This window comes from Ricinus communis, chromosome 9 (assembly GCF_019578655.1).
Source record: "Ricinus communis isolate WT05 ecotype wild-type chromosome 9, ASM1957865v1, whole genome shotgun sequence".
NCBI classification, from domain to species: Eukaryota; Viridiplantae; Streptophyta; class Magnoliopsida; order Malpighiales; family Euphorbiaceae; genus Ricinus; species Ricinus communis.
This window is the reverse complement of record NC_063264.1, coordinates 4772204-4793422: the sequence shown is the minus strand read 5'-3', so window position 1 is coordinate 4793422 and position 21219 is coordinate 4772204. Positions and strand designations below refer to the sequence as shown.

Genomic DNA, 21219 nt, shown 5'->3' with positions numbered 1-21219 from the left:
GTAGTTATCTATATGTTGATAGCAAAACTTGGAAATTTTATCCCTAAATATCAATTACACCATCACCTGTTGGTATTTTTTTCATCCTTTTTGATAATTTTGACCGAGAAAAGAAAGGCAGTTCATTTTGCTCATGCTGAATTATTCCAGAGGTTATGATGCTAACTTAATTGAGATTCCAGTTGAAGTGAAGACACCTAATCGTTGCCATTATCATGCATGTAATCTAGACATCTCAAGCACCATCCTTTTTTTACAGTACTCCTCATTTTAAGGAAGTGTTTCTTGGTAACTTCAGTAACTGTCTATGTTCTCTTCTTATGCAGCTTGCCTCTTTCACAAAAAGAGAGGTAGCTGCCATGGAAGAATTGATTTGGGTAAGTAGGCCACACCACCTCTATGGACTATGGAGTTGGATCTGAGATTATGATGCAGCTAAACCTGTGGGATCTCACCCTTGTGTTACAGGACTATGGTTATTGATTTCACGCATCTGGTTTAGGCTTTTTGATTGTCTATTTATGTGGAAGCTCGTCCTGGAATTAGTACTACTAGTAGACTTATTTTGTTTTCTTGATGTACTTGAGTCCTGATTTGGTAATTAAGTAGTATAGAAAGAGAAAAAGATTCATCTTGCTTATTTGTTTGCTTGATCGTTGAATTGAGTGCGTGATAAATGCTTTTGACTCAACCTCCCATTGCTCTATCGCCGGTAGCATGCAGCCGATAGATATATAGAAAGTGTGCAGTGAGGGATCTTTCTAGGTAACTAGTCTTTACTCGACCAAAGCAATGCCCAAAGACTCCGATGTTTTTGTTGATAGTTGGATTCAGTAGTTTTATTATGTTTTGAAGCAGTACTACAGTCTTTCTACTTGTGTCCCTGGAATGCTTTCCTTGTATCTAATTCCTAAAAGAATCACAGTTTTCTTGTCATTTGTAATGTTTCTATTGTTTACTAAATATTATATTTCGTTTTGAATGGGATCAATTGAAATTTTCATATTTTATCCCACATATTTCATTCAAATAGTCTTGTCAGTATAACTTATTAATCTAAAACTTCAACATCAAGCTATGATTTTCTTTATTTACAACAGAAGAGAATAAAATCTATTCACATATTATAAATTATTATTATTAATTATAATAATCTCAAGGTACTTAAAAATTTATTTAATTTAATAATAAAAATAAAACTGTGACATGGGAAATCTGACTATAAGGAAAAAGTCACAAATTGCGCTTAAACATCTTAAGTTTTTAGGACTGCATAAAAGCCCAATCAAAAGTACAGGCCCGGTACCTAATCTTAATAGCAACAGTGTTATAAACAAAGACCAGGGACAGAATCGGAATTACAAGCAAGAAAAAGAAAGAAAACCCTACTTTACAAAAGCCTTCTATATAAATCTCTCAAAACCCTAATTTCATTTCCTTTGTCTTCTCTTGAGCAGTCAAAAATGTCGAAGCGAGGTTACTGCTATTCTTTCAGTCTCAATGCTTTGTCTAACTTTCTCTAGAAGATGAAATTAACAGTTCGGTTTACTTGTTGATTTGCAGGACGTGGAGGATCAGCAGGAAACAAGTTCAGGATGTCACTAGGTTTACCAGTGGCGGCGACAGTGAACTGCGCCGATAACACTGGTGCAAAAAACCTCTATATTATCTCTGTGAAGGGAATCAAAGGCCGATTGAACCGATTGCCATCAGCATGCGTAGGGGATATGGTAATGGCTACTGTTAAGAAAGGGAAACCTGATCTCAGGAAGAAAGTTATGCCTGCTGTCATTGTTAGGCAGCGCAAACCTTGGCGTAGAAAGGACGGCGTTTACATGTACTTCGAAGGTCATTTTAGGAACTTCTATTTTTTAACTTTTTGATTTTGATTTCCTGTTTATTGGTGGATGCTTGGTTGCTTTTGTTAGTTTTTTCCGTATTTTCTGTTCTTAGTGATTTTTTATATTATGCCTAATTTGTGTTGTGTGCATAGCGGCCTATTCTTGAATCGTAATGGATGTATTATTGTGATATTAGCTTTGATTGTAGTTTAATGGGGATGCTGCATGAAGTTTTTTATGATGATTTTAGGTTTGACAATGACAGTAGGTCAACTTATTTTGCTCGTCAAGCTGTATGCATTTATTGTATATGTGTTAACTGCGATAAGGTTCTTCCTGAGACTAGTAATAGTGATCTACACCAGTTGAATTTTATACTGAGTGGGATATCTTTTCTTTCAATATATATATATGTATTTTGTGATGGCTCTATTATTAGAATGTTTTGACGGATATTTGGTTGATTTGCTGGCGATGTGGTGTTGAGGATTTTCTATTATAGTTCCTTGGCACTTCCCATAGCAACATCAAACTTACCAACTTTACCCCAAACCCAGATGGTAATTTCATTATCATCTCTGTCAAGGTTGGTACACCTATGGTGCTTTTGCCTTCACATGCTTTTATTGGTTAAGCAGGCATTAATAAGTAACATTTTCTTTGTTAAAGTAGTTGTAATTTTGTTTAACTATGTTGTTTGGAAATAATTTATAATCTTCTATCACCAGACATAAGTCATGGATCCTCCTAAATATCTAGTGGTTGATTCAGCTACACGTCTGGTAAATCATGTGTTCCTCGTTACAGATATGCAGAGTCTTCAATGCTCATATTTGCTCCATATGAACACTAGATCTTTTATCAAACAGCTTCCTTGATTTTGAATTCTGAGGTTACAATTGCATGTGTTGTAAGTTTGTATGTATGTTTCTGCGTTTGCCTTCTTGTTGCTAGTATTTGTTTCTTGATCACAGAAACTATTATTGTAGTAAGTTCCAAGTATTAACATGTTTTTGTTATCAATAACATGCTATCATGTGTTGTATCTTCACACACTTCAATAGACTTATATTTGGCATTTGTGCAGCCGGAACATTCACAGTTTTCAGTCTCTGTTGTTATTGTACATGTGTTTCAGTTGCAATGCCAACAGCTACTCTGTATGATAAATTTTTTTTGTCCAGACATTTAGCTGTTTTACACAAACTTTCAGTCCTTTTTGCAAACATTCTAGTCTGTGCATTAACTGTTAAGCTTACATTTTTGTTGCCAGTCACTAATAAATTTTATAGATCAATCTTCTAAACCAAAAGTTGTTTCTCATGCAGATAATGCTGGTGTTATTGTGAATCCTAAGGGTGAAATGAAAGGTACAGTCTTGACATGAAAAATTATTACTATTTCTGGTGAGCTCTTTAGTGTTGCAAGTAATACTATAAAATGGAATCTGTAGTGCTGTAATTCTCACATTGTATCGTTCACATTCGGCTTTTCAATTGTTTCCTGATCTTATTGTTTGATTGATGGATTTCTGTTGTTTTAGGATCTGCAATTACTGGTCCAATTGGGAAGGAATGCGCTGATCTGTGGCCAAGGATTGCAAGTGCAGCCAATGCCATAGTATAAGAGTTTATCCATCTGCTCTCTTTTCCCTCTTTAACTGGGAGCAGATATGGTCCCATTGTTACCTGGTTCTGTTATGACTAATGTAGGGGTGTTCTTTTTTGAAACTTGAGCAATTTTTTGTTTGTGAATCTTACATGCGGCTAACAACCGCATTGAAGTTATGCAGTAAAATATACTTTCGGTCTTATAACTTTGATTGTGTTGTTTTTTATTTCTTTATTTATGAATTCCAAATTTTTATGTTTTGGCCTGATGCATCCATGTGTCTCCCCTATTAGCAAGGTGCAATAATATTTATAAATAAATAAATTAATAAACTCTTTCGTCTGATTTGGTGTTATCGGAGAGCTGTTGTGGTATACTCTGCCCTATTCGGTGTTAAATTATGCCAATTGGTGCAAGAGCTGTGCTAGACTGCCAGTCTCTTTGTAAGTTTGTAACGCATACATAATAACTTAATCTTGGTGGTTGATTAGGGTTTCGTTAACGTGTACAGAGACGTGGATATTAATGGCATTTTTTATTTACAAGTGAATGAAAATAATGGCCTAAGCATCTTATACTCTTCAACATGTTTCATTATTTCCGAGATTACATTTGACGTGTAGGTCTTTTCTTGGTATATTCCAATACTCAAAAAGACAGCATTTTCTTCTGATCTGCTGACTAAAATGCAGTTGGTTATCTTTGTGATTTTCATAACTCGGTAACTAAAAATTGGAAGGGATCTTCATTACATCATGTTTAATCATCCAAACTAGCATGGAATGCGGACATTACATTGGATTATTTGTTTGCATTCCAGTTTTCATTTCCAAATGTCCCAAAAAACATCAATAAATATATAAGAACATCATGGTTTAAGGTGGTTGCCACCTTGTCTTGCATGTGGACCTGAGAGCAACTTAGTGGCTTGCAACTTCTTGTTCCAAATCCCATGTAACCAAGTTTAATCTAATTCCACTTACAGCTATTAATTACAAGCACCGCATTACCATCGATACATTCCAGACCTCCGAGAACAGAGAATGGGCGAGAATACAAGTTCTCTTATTGTGTTTCTCGAGTCTTTTCATTAATGTAGCAATTGCAGATTGGAACATTTTACATCTGAAAACGAAAAATGGGTTGGATATGAGCTTGAAAAATTACTGAGAGTTGGCGGATTAATGTTGAGCTCCACAACATTCAAGATTTCCAAGTTGTGCCTCAGGAATGTGCATCCTACATTGGAAAATATGTCGCATCAATCCAGTACCAGGTGGATTCTGAGAGAACGATTGAGGAGTGCCTAGTTTATCTTAGTACTAGCTGCAGTTTGAAGAACGATGGTAGAGATGCGTGGCTGTTTGATATTGATGATACCCTCCTATCTACTGTGCCTTATTTGAAGCAGCACCATTTTGGTTCGGTCTTTTTTCGTCTTTGTATTCCTTTTTCTTTCTCATGTTTCAATACATTCATGCTAACTGTAAGATGCCCTTCAGGACTGCCATGATCTTGAGCTACATCTTTCATATAACGTTGCAATTATTTCATTTTAAGACTGATTTGAGGATTCTGATTGTGAGCAGAGGGGAGAAAATGAACCAGTCATCACTTGAAGAATGGATGAATCAAGGCAAGGCACCAGCACTAGAACACTCTCTGAAATTCTTCAATGACATGAAATCCAGAGGAATCCAAACCATTTTAGTTTCTTCAAGAAGAGAACATCTTAGATCAGCCACAGTAGACAATCTTGTTGATGTTGGCTAATCATGGCTGGACTAGCCTCATATTAAGGTCAGTATCTCCCTTAGCTCTCCCAAATACATGCTGTTTCCGTCTTATATGCATCCACACCTCAAATAAATGTCTGGCTTTTAGTTTCTTGTGGGGGGCCGGACGATGAACTGAATGGAGTGAAGAAGCTCAAGGTCAATGTCAGAAAATAACTTACCAGTGATGGCTACCGCATTTGGGGCAATCTTGGTGACCAATATAGCAGCCTTAAAGGGCTTCCGAGTGCAAAACGAACATTCAAGCTCCCAAAACCATTGTACTATGTTTCTTGAAAAATCATCTATAATTGGTTCAAACTGTGCTAAAAAGGCCAGCAGACTTCTGTTGAATATTATGTATTGTTTACTAACGAACTTCTTTTAACTTGGGAAGTTGTATAAACCCGTAATAATAAAAAATACAAGCATCAAGAACACGGGAAGGGGAAACGAACCATAAACTTGGAATATTGATACGCAAGCTGAACAACCAAGAAAATACACACAAATACACCTATGTGACCATTTCCTTAATCTGGAAAATATGCACAGAGAGGAAAGAGCCATCTCTCACTTTATTAGCTTAGTTACAATCATTAGTTTTTATATGGTATTGCCTTTATTAACTCATCTTAGGCTTACTATCATTACTCAAGCTTCTATCTGGTATTGCCTTTATTAAGTCATCTTCCCATGTTCATTTTAGCACAATACTCGAACAAACTTCCATCAAAACAGCGCCGAACAGCTTCTTTAGACAGAAAACCTTCTTCATCTCTTGCAAGAATATAGAGGAGTCCCCACTCTAACTTGGCTGCAATCCTGTAGTCCAACACTTGCTTTAACATAAGGAGGTTTGAAATCAAGATACAATATGGTAATTAGATTTTAGTTTCGGAACAAACAAACCATCCAAAGATGTCGAAGGCAAGTCTCTGTCCCTCTGTCATGTCCCAGAGCTCCCCGAATGTCAATTTGTCAGGCACCGTATTAGAATACTTGCTGAAGATATTTTCAAGATTCACAGGCATATGTCTGCATATAAACATATATGTATAGGTAGATGTCTGGTGAGCATAGAGAGAGAGAGGCATGACAGTAAAAAACTGACAGTGTAATATGATTCAATTCAGTACCGTCCTTCAGTGTCATATGTTCCCGAGTCGCTGCCATGCTTGGCTTTATGTATATTGCCAATGTAAATGGGGAAAAGGGGCGAAGGAAACCAACCCTGCATAAATACAATAGATGATCAGCAATACTCTCTTCTGGCTGCAGAAAATGGAAATGCAAATGAATCTCTTATTCTAGAACCGAACAAATGTAACCTGACCTTGTGCATTTGGGATTCGAAGTTGGAATTTGAAAATATGTTATTTTGAATACTTAGGACCTCAAAAAAACATATGCTTAGTTGTTATTTTAAATCCAAGTCCAATGTGGTTTCCAAACAAAGTATTTGTTACCAATCGAAACTGATAGTTCAAATCTTGATATCCAAACAACATGAAAGTATAGTGAAGAATTTTCATGTTGAAACAGTTTTGAAAAGTAGCACAAAAGGGAAAATTACAAAGCAGATATAGAATCTTTCAGTTGAGTTTTTATTACTTACAGGGAGAGTAGGATAGCTCAAGGACACGTTGATAACAATGGCCATAACAAGAGAGGCAATTATATTAAAACCAATCGCACGCAACCCTGGTAATATCAAATGATAAGAAAAACAAGATAGCTGCACAAAGAAATTTCTATTTCCAGATATGAAAGAGAGGGAACCAATTCATGTCTCAATACCAATATATGTCTCCCAAGGGTAAACTATTCCATTGTCATCTTGATCAAAGAAGGCCACATGCTGCTGCAACACACTCAGCCCGTGATTCTTATGTCCTGGTGTTCCTGTAGGATGTTCTGTATCAGGAGCTACCAATGCTCTTGCCATATCTGTGTTTACAGACAAAACAGGTTCAACGCATGAAAAGGGGGGAGAAAAGAAAAAGAAAAATAAAAAACCTATCCAAAAACTAACCGCAAATGGCCCAAAAAGGTCAAATGACCAAATATTCTGTAAAATGATGCAACTTTGGATAACTTAATTTAGAGCTACTAGCTTGACAAATCTTATGAACCCTAAACTTCACATGAAAATTCAAGTTAATTTTACAGAAAGACTGTTCAATAACGATGCCAAGATTAAGAAAAGGGTACTGTTTAGACTGTTCAATAACGATGCCAAGATTAAGAAAAGGGTACTGCTTAGACTGTTCAATATCGATGCCAAGATTAAGAAAAGGGTATTGTTTTCTTTTTTCCATCTTCTTTCCAATGAACATATAAACCCTAAGAAATAAGAACAATTAAAAATCAAGAATCAAAACGACTTACAAGGCTTAGGAAGGGTAGTTTCCAGGTCATCACGAACAGGTCTCTCAAAAGTAACAGGAGCATAAGGAGCAGCTTGAGCCAATGAATCATCTATCTCACTGCCCATAGCCTTCCTTTTCTTGCTTTGTTTTTGTATAGTTTCTCTAATGGCTATTCTTCTAGTTTATACCACTTTTGTCTCTCTTAATGTTCATAGCTTTTGATCACCATGTAACGTTGCCACTATAAAGGGTTCAGTAAGGGACTCGTGGCAGCCATGCAGAGATTGATAGTTGCTTGTGGCATCTCCCTGTTTGCTTTTACCATGAAAATGTGGCAATTTCTAGTAAAGCATCAGTTCGCAGGATTTCAGGTGAATTTCGCGGTATCCTGAAATTTATATATATATAAAAAAAACTATTCTTGAGCAATTTACATAAAAAATATTAGTTTATAAAATCTCATATGAGATCTATACGTTAAAATTTCTTATACATAATTTAAGATTCTTATGAATTTTTATTAAATAAATATTTAAAGATTACTCCATTATAAAATTACAACATTCTAAAATATTTTTATTTATTATGTTTATTATCAAAACAATTTCACTAAGTTATCTTGTAGAAATATGAGAACCTTCTTTTAATGAATTGGATATTAGTAAAAAGCTGATAATAACTAGAAAACTGTACAATTATAAGATTAATTTGATGGTAACTCATGGTTTTAAGTTTGAGATAAACTAAGAAATATATGCTATTTCTTTGTTATATATGTATTGAATGCAACGTAAAAGTATTATAAGTTGGAGCTTTGTTTACGATGGGTGGTCGTATTGATCAAAACCCTCTGAAAATGCTAATATCTGAAAGAGGAAAGACACAATAATAGAATTATGTGAAATTTGCATCTTGTCTTTGTAAAGTAAAACACATAATTTATGGGTTTTATGTTTTTCTTGCATTTGCAAGTTTTAACTTTCAGGATATTGTCATTTGACTAAGGGATGAGATGTTTTCAGCAATTGTGATTACAAATTCACTTTCTCTGTGACCCAAAAGTGGTACTTTGTACTTGTAGAATTTTGTTAAGTTATCTTCCATTGCATATTTAAGGTAAAATGAAAAAGAGTATTTAATTCATTACTTAATAATTTGTCTTTCTCTTGTTGTTATGAATAGAAAAAAGAAAATGTTATCTATACCATTTTTACAGAAATTGACTAGCTGGACAAATACTTGAAACATTTTCCTTTTTTCATCACTTTGCATCTATAGAAAAAGATGTTGTGGCATTTCAAATTTTAGCAGAGAGGTACCCAATAAGGATACTTGCAAAATAGTCCAAATTGATAATATTAAAGGATGGGATGATTTCATTATACATGACTAGAGTCTAGGCATAATCTTAAAAAAATTGTTAACTAGACTTTCTTTAGTATGTTATTATTAGATAAAATAAATTATATAATGAAATATATTATTTATTAATTATTATATTTATATTGATTAAATTTTAATTATAAGTGATTAATTGTAATAACAAATAAACTAATATAAATATAATAAATTATATATTAATATGACTACAAACCAAGTAATATAAATGTAATAATTAATTATAATTTAATTTAATTATTATTATAATTAAAAATATTTACATTCTCAATTGACGGAAAATATATACCATTATAAAAAGTGTTAATGTCAATAAAAATAAAAATAAAGGGACCGAATAAATATAAATAAAATGCAGAGGGCAATAATTGAAAAAGGTAAAAGTGCAGGGGTGTTTCGAAAATTAAAATTCAAGAACAGCCATCAACATGGTAATTTGGGCCAATAAACTGCAATAGGCTAGAAGAAGCCCTATCTAACTCAACCCAGCCCAACCAAACCTGATCTTCTATTAGATCACACAAGAGAACTGAAAAAGAACCCCTTTGTTTTTCATCACTACTAAAAAAGACCCAAACTCCAGACAGAGCAAAGAGAAAGTAATAAAATGGCAACCGAAACAGCAATTGAAGGAACCACCGCCACAGAGATCGGAACTGAGAATCCGGCGCCGGCGCAGCAGCACAAGCTAGAGAGGAAGTGGACGTTTTGGTTCGATAACCAATCAAAGCCCAAACAAGGCGCCGCCTGGGGTACTTCTCTTCGTAAAGTGTACACCTTCGATACCGTTGAAGAATTTTGGTGGTACTTTTAATACCTTTCTCATTATAATCCATCTATTTCGATGCTTCTGGATCTGCTAATTCTTAATTTATTTATTAGGGTTTTTGTTTATGATTTATGTTTATCTAATTATGTATGCATTTATTGGATTAGGGAAGTAAAAAAGATACTTGCTTGTTCATGTGGCTTAATTTTGTTTTTGTTTTGTTGATGCAGTTTGTATGATCAGATATTCAAGCCGAGTAAGCTACCTGCAAGTGCTGATTTTCATTTATTTAAAGCTGGAGTTGAGCCTAAATGGGAAGATCCCGAGTGCGCTAATGGAGGCAAATGGTCTGTTACTTGTGGCAGGAAGGCTCTTCTTGATACTATGTGGCTTGAGACTGTAAATTTCTTTCTTTCTTTCTTTATTTTTAATTTAACTACTATTCTTAATTTTGTTAGTTATGAATGCTTCTTTTTAATTGGTAGTTGATGGCTTTGATTGGGGAACAATTTGACGACTCCGATGAGATATGTGGTGTGGTTGCAAGTGTTCGCCCAAGGGGGGATAAACTCGCATTATGGACAAGGACAGCAACAAATGAGGCTGCCCAGGTTATAATCTCTTTCTAACTATACCAGAAATTAAAGCATTTGATATGTATTGTCTATTTAAATGATGTCTATAAGCCATTATCTACAGTTTTTTCATTCTTTATTAACTAGTGATCCTACGACTGAAATGTATATCTTATATCATGTCTATAAGCAATTGATACAAATAAAATTACTAGTCTTCTCACTCTCCTTAGCAAAGTTTGGTCCCAACTGTCCAATTTTGTACATAATTGATTAACTTATGCATGTGGTTGGGAGTCTAGAACGTATGATGATGGTGGACTCTAGTTTTTGCAAACAATGCTGAATACCTAGTCATTCCTAGATTTGTTTAATATATTAGTCTTGCTGGCTTTTACAAAACCTTTACTTCTTTCTCTCTTGTACTTTTTGCTTATTTACTCTCTTTCTCCTGTTATCCTTCTGCTGCTATTATTAGGATTAGTTCTTTATGTGTATGAGTATGACAGTGATACCATCCCTGGTCTGTCTGTTTTACTTTATCACATGTTTGTTTAGTACCGTGATCTTGGTTGCTGAATATGTTACTGATACTACTATAATTTTCAGGATTAGCTCTTATATGCTTTTGGGTAAGAGACTATTATGTAACCAAGCCTCCTCTTTTCTTTTCTTTTTCTTTTTCTAAATTTTCTTACTTCATGAGATGTGAAATTTATCTAAGTTTCTGGATACGTTGCCATCATAACTCATTTTGTCCAGATGAATTACTGTTTGTCAGTTTGACCTCGGGCTGTGATATACTGTTATCTTGACTTTTTTTTTGTTCCTTTCAAAGGCCTTCCTATTCACCTTTTTTTCCTTTTGAAAGTTGGAAGTATGATGCAAATATAGATCGATTCACTAAATTTCAGTAGTTCCTCACTAACAAGCTAGACGTTTTGCCTTGTATTTTTTGAATGGTGTTTATCTTTCTTAATTGTAGGAGTATGCATTCTGTTTATTTTGGATCTCTACATGAATGTAGCTGAATATCATGATTGGAACTTGATTTTGCAGATGGGCGTCGGCAAGAAGTGGAAGGAGATCATTGATGTCACTGATAAGATCACTTACAGCTTCCATGTAATTTTATTTTGGCGTACTATCTGATTCTAGGAAAGGTTACTTCTCCTTTAAGTTCTAACTGTCTTGGTATTTGCAGGATGATTCTAGGAGGGAAAGATCTGTGAAAAGCCGATACAATGTATGAGCACTCCACTACTTTTGCAGTATGGCTATTGAGAACACCAAAACTTTTAAGAGTATTTCACGGGCGAACTTCTGGATGAATGTATTCGAATGCTTCACAATTTTGTTATTTGACAATTATCTACATTTACTGAAGTACTGTAGCATCTGGCAATATGTACGAGGGAGATGGAAAGAAAGGGAGAGGGGCAGAGATTGTTGTCCGTAATACATGGTCTTAGAAGAAAATTCCTTTTTTTCATTTGAAGTAATTATATTTATGACTCCAGCAACTCTAGTTTTGGAAACATAATGGTCGTTTTGCTTATCAAATGGGTGGATATGTTATTACCGTCGTAGCAACTACCACCTCACTGAAGTACTTGGTACTGTTTACTTGATTACCCATTTCACTTTTGGTTGAATGCACTGATTTCTTACAGCACCTGACCTGATGGGAGGCTTCTGGCAGTTAGAAGTAGAACCCTAGGGGATTATAAGGCTGCTTGAACCCTAGCCATAGCTTGTTTGCAAATAAATTGAACCTATCTTATGTGGTATCGTTGCAAGTCTATAATGAAGCCATCTATGCCGTGAAGGACCTGAAAGCTTACCTTGGGCATCAGGTTTTGTTAACCTATGCAAATCATGATATGACGAAGTCTTTAAGTTTATTTTTGATAACTTGAAGACGAGGTATTACAGCTAACATGAAGAATGACAGGGTTCTACAATAAAAAATAGTAATAAATATGGTTAACATTCTGATTCAAAAGGTATCCAGATGAAGAGAACATTTACATCTGCAAAGTCCTGAAAATAAAACTATAATTGTTTAAACGTTTCACTTTCACACGGTGATGACAAACTGCTGTTTTGTTTTGCCCTTTTGCTCAAGCAAGGAACCCAAGTCTTTCTCCATTCTTCTTTGCCAACCTTATCAGTCCTTGCCTTTGTTTTGAGTCTGCTCCTATTGATTTGCAGAATTCAGTAATCACCTGAACAGTTTCACATGTTCAAATAATAAGTTAAGCTACTTGTTCCAGAAACAAACAAATAACAACAAAAGAACTTGAAATCGTCTAAGATAAACACCAGAATAAAAGGAAACCACTAGAATGCAACAGCAGCAGACCATATAAAAAATGAGTGGTTTAAATTGAAGTTGATATTTCAGCTTGTGAAATCACACACACCAGGAAAAAGAAAAATAGACGATTACCAGTTATAGAACATTTTCACTAGGAACTTTTAGGAAATAAATAAACTATATAAAATATTCTCAATTAGCAGTTAATACTCCATAGACTAGGAAAAAAAGAAAGAAGAGATGCTGAATTTCATGGCTGACAAATTACTAATTAAGAAATAGAAGTAAAGAAATAAACCTGCGAGTGCAAGGCAATTGCTTTGCCTCTAAGCTGGTTAAACCTTTTTTTGCCAACTATCTGGCGAGTGACAACAACAAGAGGTGCAAAAACACCTTTTCCTTCATTAACATTCTTCATCATAGGAGGCAATCTTACTGGCTTTGCAACCCTAACATGGTTCGGCACTGACTTAACCAACATGCCATAATCTTCACCAACCTTAAATGAAGAAGTACCAAAACCTCCTTTAAACCCGGTTGCTGAAATTGAAGTTGCCATTGAAAAACAGCTTAGAAACAGTTACTACAAGTTTTCTTTAGCTCTAACTGGAAAATTAAGAGGGGTTTTCTTTATTTTTCCCTTATGTTCTTTTGGCTGTGGAGAGGATATTTTGTTGGTGTAAAATTTGAGAGCCTATGGTTTTTTATTGGAGGATGGTGTGAGAGAGAGTTTCATGGAACACTAGTAGCCACATATTGAGATGGCTTGGATTTTAGTGGAGATTTCTAAACACGTATATTACTTGTACAGCTCCTGTTAGAAAATTTCTGGTCCCCAATTAAGTTGGAGAAAATCTAGATCTAGAATTATAGTGGTTCTTTGTTCTAGATGGGGACCCATTTAGCCATTTGTTCAAACGTAGGATCAATGTTGGACAAATCTTGGCTCTTCAATTTAGGCTAGAAGATTACCTAATTAACAAGAAAAAGAAAATGAATAAAATTGGACGATTGGAATGGAGGTTGACTAGGGTCTTTAGAATTAGTGATCAAACTCAAATTGCATCTGCCGTTCCTATATTCTTGGATGTTGCCAAGTTGCTGCATATGAAGAACATGCTTGTAGAATCTTCTGTTGTATCTTTAGACTAAGCTGATATTCTTGACAAGTGGAATACTGCCAATGAAGAGAACATGAACTTTCAAGCTTTGATGTTTCGGTGCTTGAGTTTTGTTGAAAGTGCCATCGTATAAAGTTAGTTGAATATGTAATTTTGCACATGTTGTCATAGGCATGTGTATTACAAGGATGAGTGATTGATATACAGAAACTGCTAAGTGAATACTGTAAAAAATAGAAATACAAAATCACATAGAGAATGGTACAGAATATGTGTAGGGTTTATCATTCAAGGAACTTCCATTTTACAAGTGAAATTATGAAAAGTGGCCATTTAGGGTTGCAAGGATAAAGGAATTTGCTTATATTACTCCAATGGGTTTCACTTTTGCCAAAAACAAATAAAAAACTTCAGTGTAGCAACTTCCATCAATATTCCATCATATGGGGGCACATGTACCAAGATAACATTCACCAATCGCAATTCCTGCCCACAAGTGCAGATCTGCAGGAAATATGCAGAAGCAGCTCTTAAATTCACTGCAGTGTTCATGAACAAGAAAAAAAAATTCTGATGAAGAGCTGAAACTGGCTTAGCCTGCAAGAGCATGCCTATACATCATAAATCCTTATTAACCCTGCACATGCTTCAGCTGTGGCTAGCCCTAATCAATCTGACTACTAGCAAGGAAAATAAATGTCCTTTAAAATCCTTGAGCAACTTACTTAAGTTGCGTAGCTTCTGAAGCAATGGAATTTACCCATTTTCAATAAATATAGGCAGCTAACCAATTCCTTTAGATATCCTCTCAGACAAATCAGAAACAAGAGCAAATTTGTTGCTCTCATAACATGCAGTTGTAAATGCAGCTAAAGTTATCCGATCTACATTAAGGTCCTTGTCCAATAGCTTATGAAAGAATAATGCTGCGACACCAACTTTCTTCTCACTACAAAGCTTCCTGATCAACGTATTAACTGTCCGAATCCAGAGTTTTTTCTCTAGCCTCTCCAAGATAATCATTGCAGTAGCAGAATCACCTTGTTTACAGTACTCATACGCCAATGTAACCCTAGTAACTTCACATGGGGATAGCCCGTTGTCAATCATGGTTTCATACAACTGACAAGCCTCATCCAGCTTGGATTCATTGCATAATCCGCTTATCAAAGCTCCATAAGTAATGCTATCAGGTTTGCAGCCATAGTCTCTCATCTTATGAAAAAACTTAATAGCTGAACTGATATGTCCATCTCTACAGTACCCGCATATCATGGATGTGTATGTTTCCTTAGTTGGAAGCAAACCAAGCCCGACAGCTTCCTCAAAGAGTTTCTCACTTTCTTCCACTTTTTTTTGCCTACAGAAGGTTGCGATCAGCACATTGTATGTGTGCATATCCGGTTGTAGGCCAACTTTGAACATCCTACTGAAAATTGCAAGGGCCTGCTTATTATCAGTCTGTCTACAGAATTCAGATATGAGAATGGTATAGGTTACTTTATCAGCATGTAATCCAGATTTTAGTCCCCTCCTGAGCAGTTTATAAGCCTCAGGAAATCTTCCCTTCTTACAGAGGCCATCAATAATTGCATTATATGTAAAGATATTAGGCGTAAATCCTTCTTTACCCATTAAGTCCATTAACTCATATGCTCTTCCAAAGTTTCCTGCTTTACAGTGCCCATCTATGAGACAAGTATACGTGTTGGTGTTAGGAACCAATCCCTGTTCTTTCATCCTGATCAATAGCATCTCTGCTCGATTCAACTTTTCTTCCTTGCAGTACCCATTAATCATGCATGTATAAGTATATACATTTGGTTTATAATTATCACTCCTCACAAGCTTAAGAAATAGTCTAAATGCCTTTTCAGTCCATCCCTTCTTACATAAGCCATCAATCAATGCTGTATGAGTATACACATTAGGTTTCCAACCTTTCCTAACCATTTCCTCTAACATCTCAAATGCTTGCTTAATGCTGCCAATCTTACATAACCCATTAATCAAAGATGAAAAATTTATCAAATTTGGATTCAAACCCATCTGAACCCACTTCTTAAAGTACCAAAAAGCCCTGTTTACGAAACCTTTCTCAGAAAATGTGCTAATCATCAGAGTACAAGTAGCATTATCAACCGCATAACCTCTCTCGATCATATCCTTTAACCACCTATCAACATCAGAAATCCTACCCATTCTACAGTAACCAACAACCATCAACTTATAACTAGTAGAATCAGGAACCACAGCTCTGTCAAGCATTTCATCAAACACTTTTTCCGCATAATCAACAAAACCTAAAGCAAGAGCAACATCAATAACGAAGTTCAAGATCCGAGCTTTTAACACTAAACCATGATTTTGCATCTCAATAACCATATTAACAGCTTCTTTCAACTTCCCAATCTCAGAAAAACTCCTCACCATACATTGCATTACTTCAGTAGCTCTATCCAAATTATCATTATTAAGAAAAGTAGTAGCGCAAACTATGTATAGTCTCATAAAATGCCTAAATTTTGAAAACCCAATAACCCAATTGAAGAAACTCAATGATACTACTGAACCAGCTTCTTGTGCTAGAGAAGCAACAACAGTAATGACTTGTTCATGGGTCAAAGAATTGGGGTTTATCTCAAGATTGAGACTTGGAGATGATGGTTTTGAGAATGAGGTTTGTTGATAGGATTCACACACCAGTAAACAGATTGACCTGACGGAAGATTCCGGCGGCGGCGGCGCCAGTGACTGTGGCGGAGATGCAGGTAAAGGTGAAGTGGGTATAAAGGTAGTGTAACCATGGGTGTTAAAAGAGATGAATTTAGAAGAGAGAGATAATAAAGGAGAGTAAAGGGTTGGTGGAGAAGAGAGTTTAGAGGGAAAACCATTGGATTTGAGTATTAGAAGAGAAATCATCGACTAGCTACGAAGATGGCTAAAAGAACTGATTGTTATTGGCGATGGAGTTCTTAGCCTTAAACATGTCTCGAGGATGATAACGTCTTCTAACGATTTTCACGAAATTTAAAAGTTCTATAAAATTTAAAAGTTACGGTAATATTTAATAAAAATATTAAAAAATTTATAAATAAATATATTCTTATAAAATTTATAAAAATAAATTAGTATTTAAAAGGTAATTAATTTTTATAAACATAAGTTTTTATATATTTTTAATGAATTTTTATATATAGTTAATGATTAAAGATTATTAAATTTTTTCTATTTTTTTAAATTTAAATAGACTTTCTTTTTAAAAAAAATTATTTTTTTGAAATCCTTTTATCTTATTATCTTTATTTTTTCTAATATATTTTTTATCTTAAAATATATAAGAAATTGAATGAAATTCAAAAGTTAACAATTTATTTACTAAAAATATATTCTTATGCTAATTATATATTTTTAATAATTTTTATATATTTTTATAAATAAAAATTGTTAAAAAATCTCTTTCATTTTTTTTTAATTTGAATAGGCTTTTTTTTTTTTGAAAATTAAACTTTCTTCTTTTTCTCAAATTCTGTTATACTGTTGTCTTCATTTTTCTTCATTATATTATTCATTTAAAAAAATATAAAAAATTGAATAAAACTCAGAAACAAAATATTATTTACTAAAAATATTTTTTTTGCTAAAGAAAAATTTAATTGAAAAGGGTCCTCGTAAAAACATAAATTTTGAATGAAGCATTTGAGCAAACAACCCCACCATATAAGAACTTCTAAGTTTAATTAGGAGGATTATTTGGATAATAGTTCTATTAGTAAGCGTAATTTATTGTTGTTTTAGGTATTTATCAAATAATGGGTAAACGTAATTGTTGTTGCTTTAAATATTTATCAGATAAGTAATAAATAAAATATAATGAGCACGACATAAATTTAATGGTTTAATTAGAGATAAATTGTGATATAAATTTTCTTTTAAAAAAATTATTATCTTGACAAAAAAATTAGTATTCATATTCTAAGATAGAAAATTTAAAAATGATATCAGTTTAACACAACAATGAAATGAAATCTATTATTTATATATGAAATTGCATATAACATTATATGAAATAATATTTAAAGTAAACGCAGAGAAAAGAAAAAAAAATAAAAGTAAAATAATTAAATAATAAATATATAATAGTCTGTAAAAATTAATAAAAATCTATCAATGTCTATAAAAATATTTCTAAGTAAATTTTATGAAAGCCATTCATAAAATCATTAATTCTATAAAATTCACTAAAAACTCATGAACTTTTTAAAAATAATCACTTTAAAAAAATATTAAAATCTTTAAAATTTTTAATTAAATGTACTATTTTTAAAGTTTAAGATTAGATGAATAAAATAATATTAAAAATACCATTACTCTTCTATTAGAATATATGTCTGTATTAAATATAAATAAAGATTTTATCAATAAAAAGAAAATTAGATGAGAGAAGTATAAAATTTTATAAAGTTTAAATTCTTTTGATTTTTAGCCGGAATGTGGTACAGGGAAAAATTAATTACAAAAATCCACATTAGTTAAACCATGTGAAGATTAACTAATAGGCACTTTTTTTTTAAAAAATCAAATCAAGACTTGCATTAAACAGAAGGAGAAACATTCAAATGAAGAAATGACTCCACAAACATAGGAGCCTGGTGCCAAATATTTGGGCTAGGAAAGTGTAGCTCTAGCAATACTATGAACAACACTGTTTGCTTGCCTGCGAACACAAGATAAAGCAAAACCAATACCTTGGTTTAATAAGAAAAGACAATTTGAAACTAAAGATCCAAACTCAGAAAAATCTAAAGACAGGATGAGAGACAACCATGAACATAGAGAGAGCATCTATTTCAACATTTGGGATATGAAGTGAGAGAACCCAAGACAAAGCCTCTTATAATGCCGTGATATCAGCTTCTTTGATGAAAAGGTCCCATCTAACAGAGTTGTTTTCCCGTAGAGGAAACTACCCTGGTCATCTCGAATTACTATACCTAATCTTGTAATATTGGAGCTCGAGAATGAGGCAGCATCTACATTACACTTGAATGACCCCTGTGATGGAGAAATCCACTTTGAAACTATGCCAGGAACATGAGCCTTTGATATCAAGTAGTGTTTCTTCTGTTGAGCTTGAGTCCATGACTGAAGAAAATCCATGCACTTGTTGATCATTATAGTTGGAGGTTGCCTTGTATTCCACCAAATCTTCGAGTTCCGATTATTCCAAATGCCCCAAGCAACCATGCACAAACGATGAATAAGTTGAAGGTTATTACCTGCTAAAAAGAAACGAGAACCAATCGTGAAAAGACGAAGAATTCCCATTGGAAATAACAATCCTTATAACATTCCAGCAGGTCTTGGCATAAGGGCACAAAAATAACAAGTGCTAGAGAGACTCATAGGCTGCATTAGATAAAGGGCAAGTTGTGTCAGCATTAAGGCCACATTAACAGAGCTTGTCCTTATAAGGCAGAATTTCTCGACAAGCATGCCATATAAAATTCCTTACTCATTTTGGGATTTTTAATCCTCAGAACCTCGGCTAATTCCCATCAACTACGTGCACTCGAGAATCATTATGCATGGACCTTGCCACTCTATAACCTGACTTAACCCCATAAATCCCATTCGGTGTGAAGTGCCAGATCAACATGTCACTCTCAAATCTACTACTTAGGGGAGTACTAGGGATCCTTCCAAAATCACCCTGAATAAAAAGCTCGTGAAGCAGCTCAACATCCCATTCCCTATGCCTCGGGATTCATAGGTCTCAAGCAACTATATCCTATAGTCCATCAATTATTGGAAATTCAATCTTAAGGCTTGGAAAAATCTAAAATCCATATGTCCTTCCACATCTTGATACCCCTACTTTCCACTTACACCCCAACTTAGCTTGTCAAATGCTATTCCAAACATAACTTGAATTGTCACCCTTCTGGGCTGAAAGAAAATCCTTTTGTGGAAAATATTTAGATTTGAGGAATCGAGAAACAAGAGCATCTGGGTTGGTAATAAGGTTCCAACCATGCTTAGCCAATAGAGCTAAGTTAAAGGAGTGGAGGTCTCTAAATCCCATGCCCTCTTCATTCTTACGCATATACAATCTATTCCAATTTAACCAATGAATACCATGCCCATCTCTTTCATTCGAACCCTACCAAAAAGAGTTCATCATATGCTCAAGCTTCCGGCAAAGAGAAAGCGAGAACATAAATGAGCACATTGTGTAATTTGGGACTGCTTGTGCCATAAATTTCAGGAGAATCTCCTTCCCAACCTCTAGATAAAAGTCTACCTTTCCAGCCTTAGATTTTATGCCACATCTCTCTTACCTCTGCTAATAAGAGACGAGAGGCCTAGATATCTTCCAGTGTTTAAAGGCGATGTCACTCTTAGATTAGACCCAAGATCAGACACATTACCATCCGAAACATGAGAACTAAAAAAGATCCCCGACTTCTGAAAATTGATAGCTTGGCCCGAGGCTTCTTCATACAAAGAGAAGATCCTTTGTATTGTTCTACATTCTACTTCGTTTGCTTTGAAGAAAAAGAAGTTGTCATCAACAAACGGAAGATGAGGAATACCTGGTGCACCCCTGCAAATACGACATCTAGATAGAAGCCCTCTTCTTTCTTCCCTGGCAACCAGAGCTGACAAAACTTTAGCACACATGATACAAAGGTAAGGAGAAAGTGGGTCTCCCTGTCTCAACTAATAGGCACTTGAACAAATAGATTTAAATAAGAAAAGAATTGACATACTGAATTCATTGATGACCTTCTAGTATATTTTTACTAAAAAAATCATCTATTGCATGCACTAATTTCAAAAAATAAAGACAGATATATAAATAAATAAAGAAAGACTAATCGAAATTTTCATTTTCCAATGCCAAAAGATTTTTGCATTGAGCATTTGAACATAATAGTAAGATGACACTAATATCATGACCCAAATGGTTGACCATTAAATACCCATTTACACGCTGTCCATTATTTTTCAATTGTCATAAAAAAAAAAAGAAATAAAACAGAAGAAAAACCGCACAAGAAACTTAACTTCAAGTGATGTCAACATGACAAATTTATAAAATCAAGTTGAACTTGATATCAGTCTTAAATACAATTTAAAATATATTTTCTTTCAAATCTGAAACTTCAATTTGATGGAGGAAAAATTGAAATTCTATACAAACTTTGAGCTTAATTCTCGTTTTTATAAAGAGTTCACTCTTATAAAAAAATTCGAATAAACGAAAAATTTGATATAAAGAAGTTTTGACTTGCCATTATAAGACTTTGGATTGCAAGAGTGTTCTTTTAACTGAGAGAAGGGTCTTCTTAAATTTTTAAAATAACTATCGAGTAAAAAAAATGAAATTTAAATTGAGTTTTAGTTGGGCATGAAAAGAGAAATAATCTTTTG

General features: G+C 34.1%; 5 protein-coding genes and 1 pseudogene across 5 annotated transcripts; 3 read left to right on the top strand and 3 right to left on the bottom strand.

The window, feature by feature from the left end:
- The first annotated feature begins 1316 nt into the window (after nucleotides 1-1316).
- On the top strand, nucleotides 1317-3657 carry LOC8265741 (60S ribosomal protein L23). The gene is made up of 4 exons (XM_002528318.4): nucleotides 1317-1476; nucleotides 1564-1848; nucleotides 3170-3211; nucleotides 3385-3657. The coding sequence occupies exons 1-4, from the start codon at nucleotides 1464-1466 to the stop codon at nucleotides 3465-3467; spliced, it is 423 nt and encodes a 140-aa protein (XP_002528364.1). The 5' UTR covers nucleotides 1317-1463; the 3' UTR covers nucleotides 3468-3657.
- Nucleotides 3514-5526, top strand: LOC8265742 (annotated as a pseudogene).
- A 149-nt stretch (nucleotides 5527-5675) lies between these two features.
- LOC8265744 (peroxygenase) lies at nucleotides 5676-7832 on the bottom strand. The gene is made up of 6 exons (XM_002528321.4): nucleotides 7619-7832; nucleotides 7028-7177; nucleotides 6846-6931; nucleotides 6367-6461; nucleotides 6140-6265; nucleotides 5676-6052 (listed from the first exon to the last, which is right to left on the bottom strand). Exons 1-6 carry the CDS (start codon nucleotides 7722-7724, stop codon nucleotides 5914-5916), a joined length of 702 nt encoding a protein of 233 aa, XP_002528367.1. The 5' UTR covers nucleotides 7725-7832; the 3' UTR covers nucleotides 5676-5913.
- A 1686-nt stretch (nucleotides 7833-9518) lies between these two features.
- On the top strand, nucleotides 9519-11922 carry LOC8265745 (eukaryotic translation initiation factor). Its single transcript, XM_002528322.4, has 5 exons — nucleotides 9519-9801; nucleotides 9997-10165; nucleotides 10252-10377; nucleotides 11401-11466; nucleotides 11546-11922. The coding sequence occupies exons 1-5, from the start codon at nucleotides 9605-9607 to the stop codon at nucleotides 11591-11593; spliced, it is 606 nt and encodes a 201-aa protein (XP_002528368.1). The 5' UTR covers nucleotides 9519-9604; the 3' UTR covers nucleotides 11594-11922.
- A 390-nt stretch (nucleotides 11923-12312) lies between these two features.
- LOC8265746 (protein PROTON GRADIENT REGULATION 5, chloroplastic) lies at nucleotides 12313-13358 on the bottom strand. The gene is made up of 2 exons (XM_002528323.4): nucleotides 12960-13358; nucleotides 12313-12569 (listed from the first exon to the last, which is right to left on the bottom strand). Exons 1-2 carry the CDS (start codon nucleotides 13218-13220, stop codon nucleotides 12465-12467), a joined length of 366 nt encoding a protein of 121 aa, XP_002528369.1. The 5' UTR covers nucleotides 13221-13358; the 3' UTR covers nucleotides 12313-12464.
- A 683-nt stretch (nucleotides 13359-14041) lies between these two features.
- On the bottom strand, nucleotides 14042-16800 carry LOC8265747 (pentatricopeptide repeat-containing protein At4g19890). Its single transcript, XM_002528324.4, has one exon. It carries the CDS (start codon nucleotides 16702-16704, stop codon nucleotides 14566-14568), a length of 2139 nt encoding a protein of 712 aa, XP_002528370.1. The 5' UTR covers nucleotides 16705-16800; the 3' UTR covers nucleotides 14042-14565.
- Nucleotides 16801-21219: the final 4419 nt, after the last annotated feature.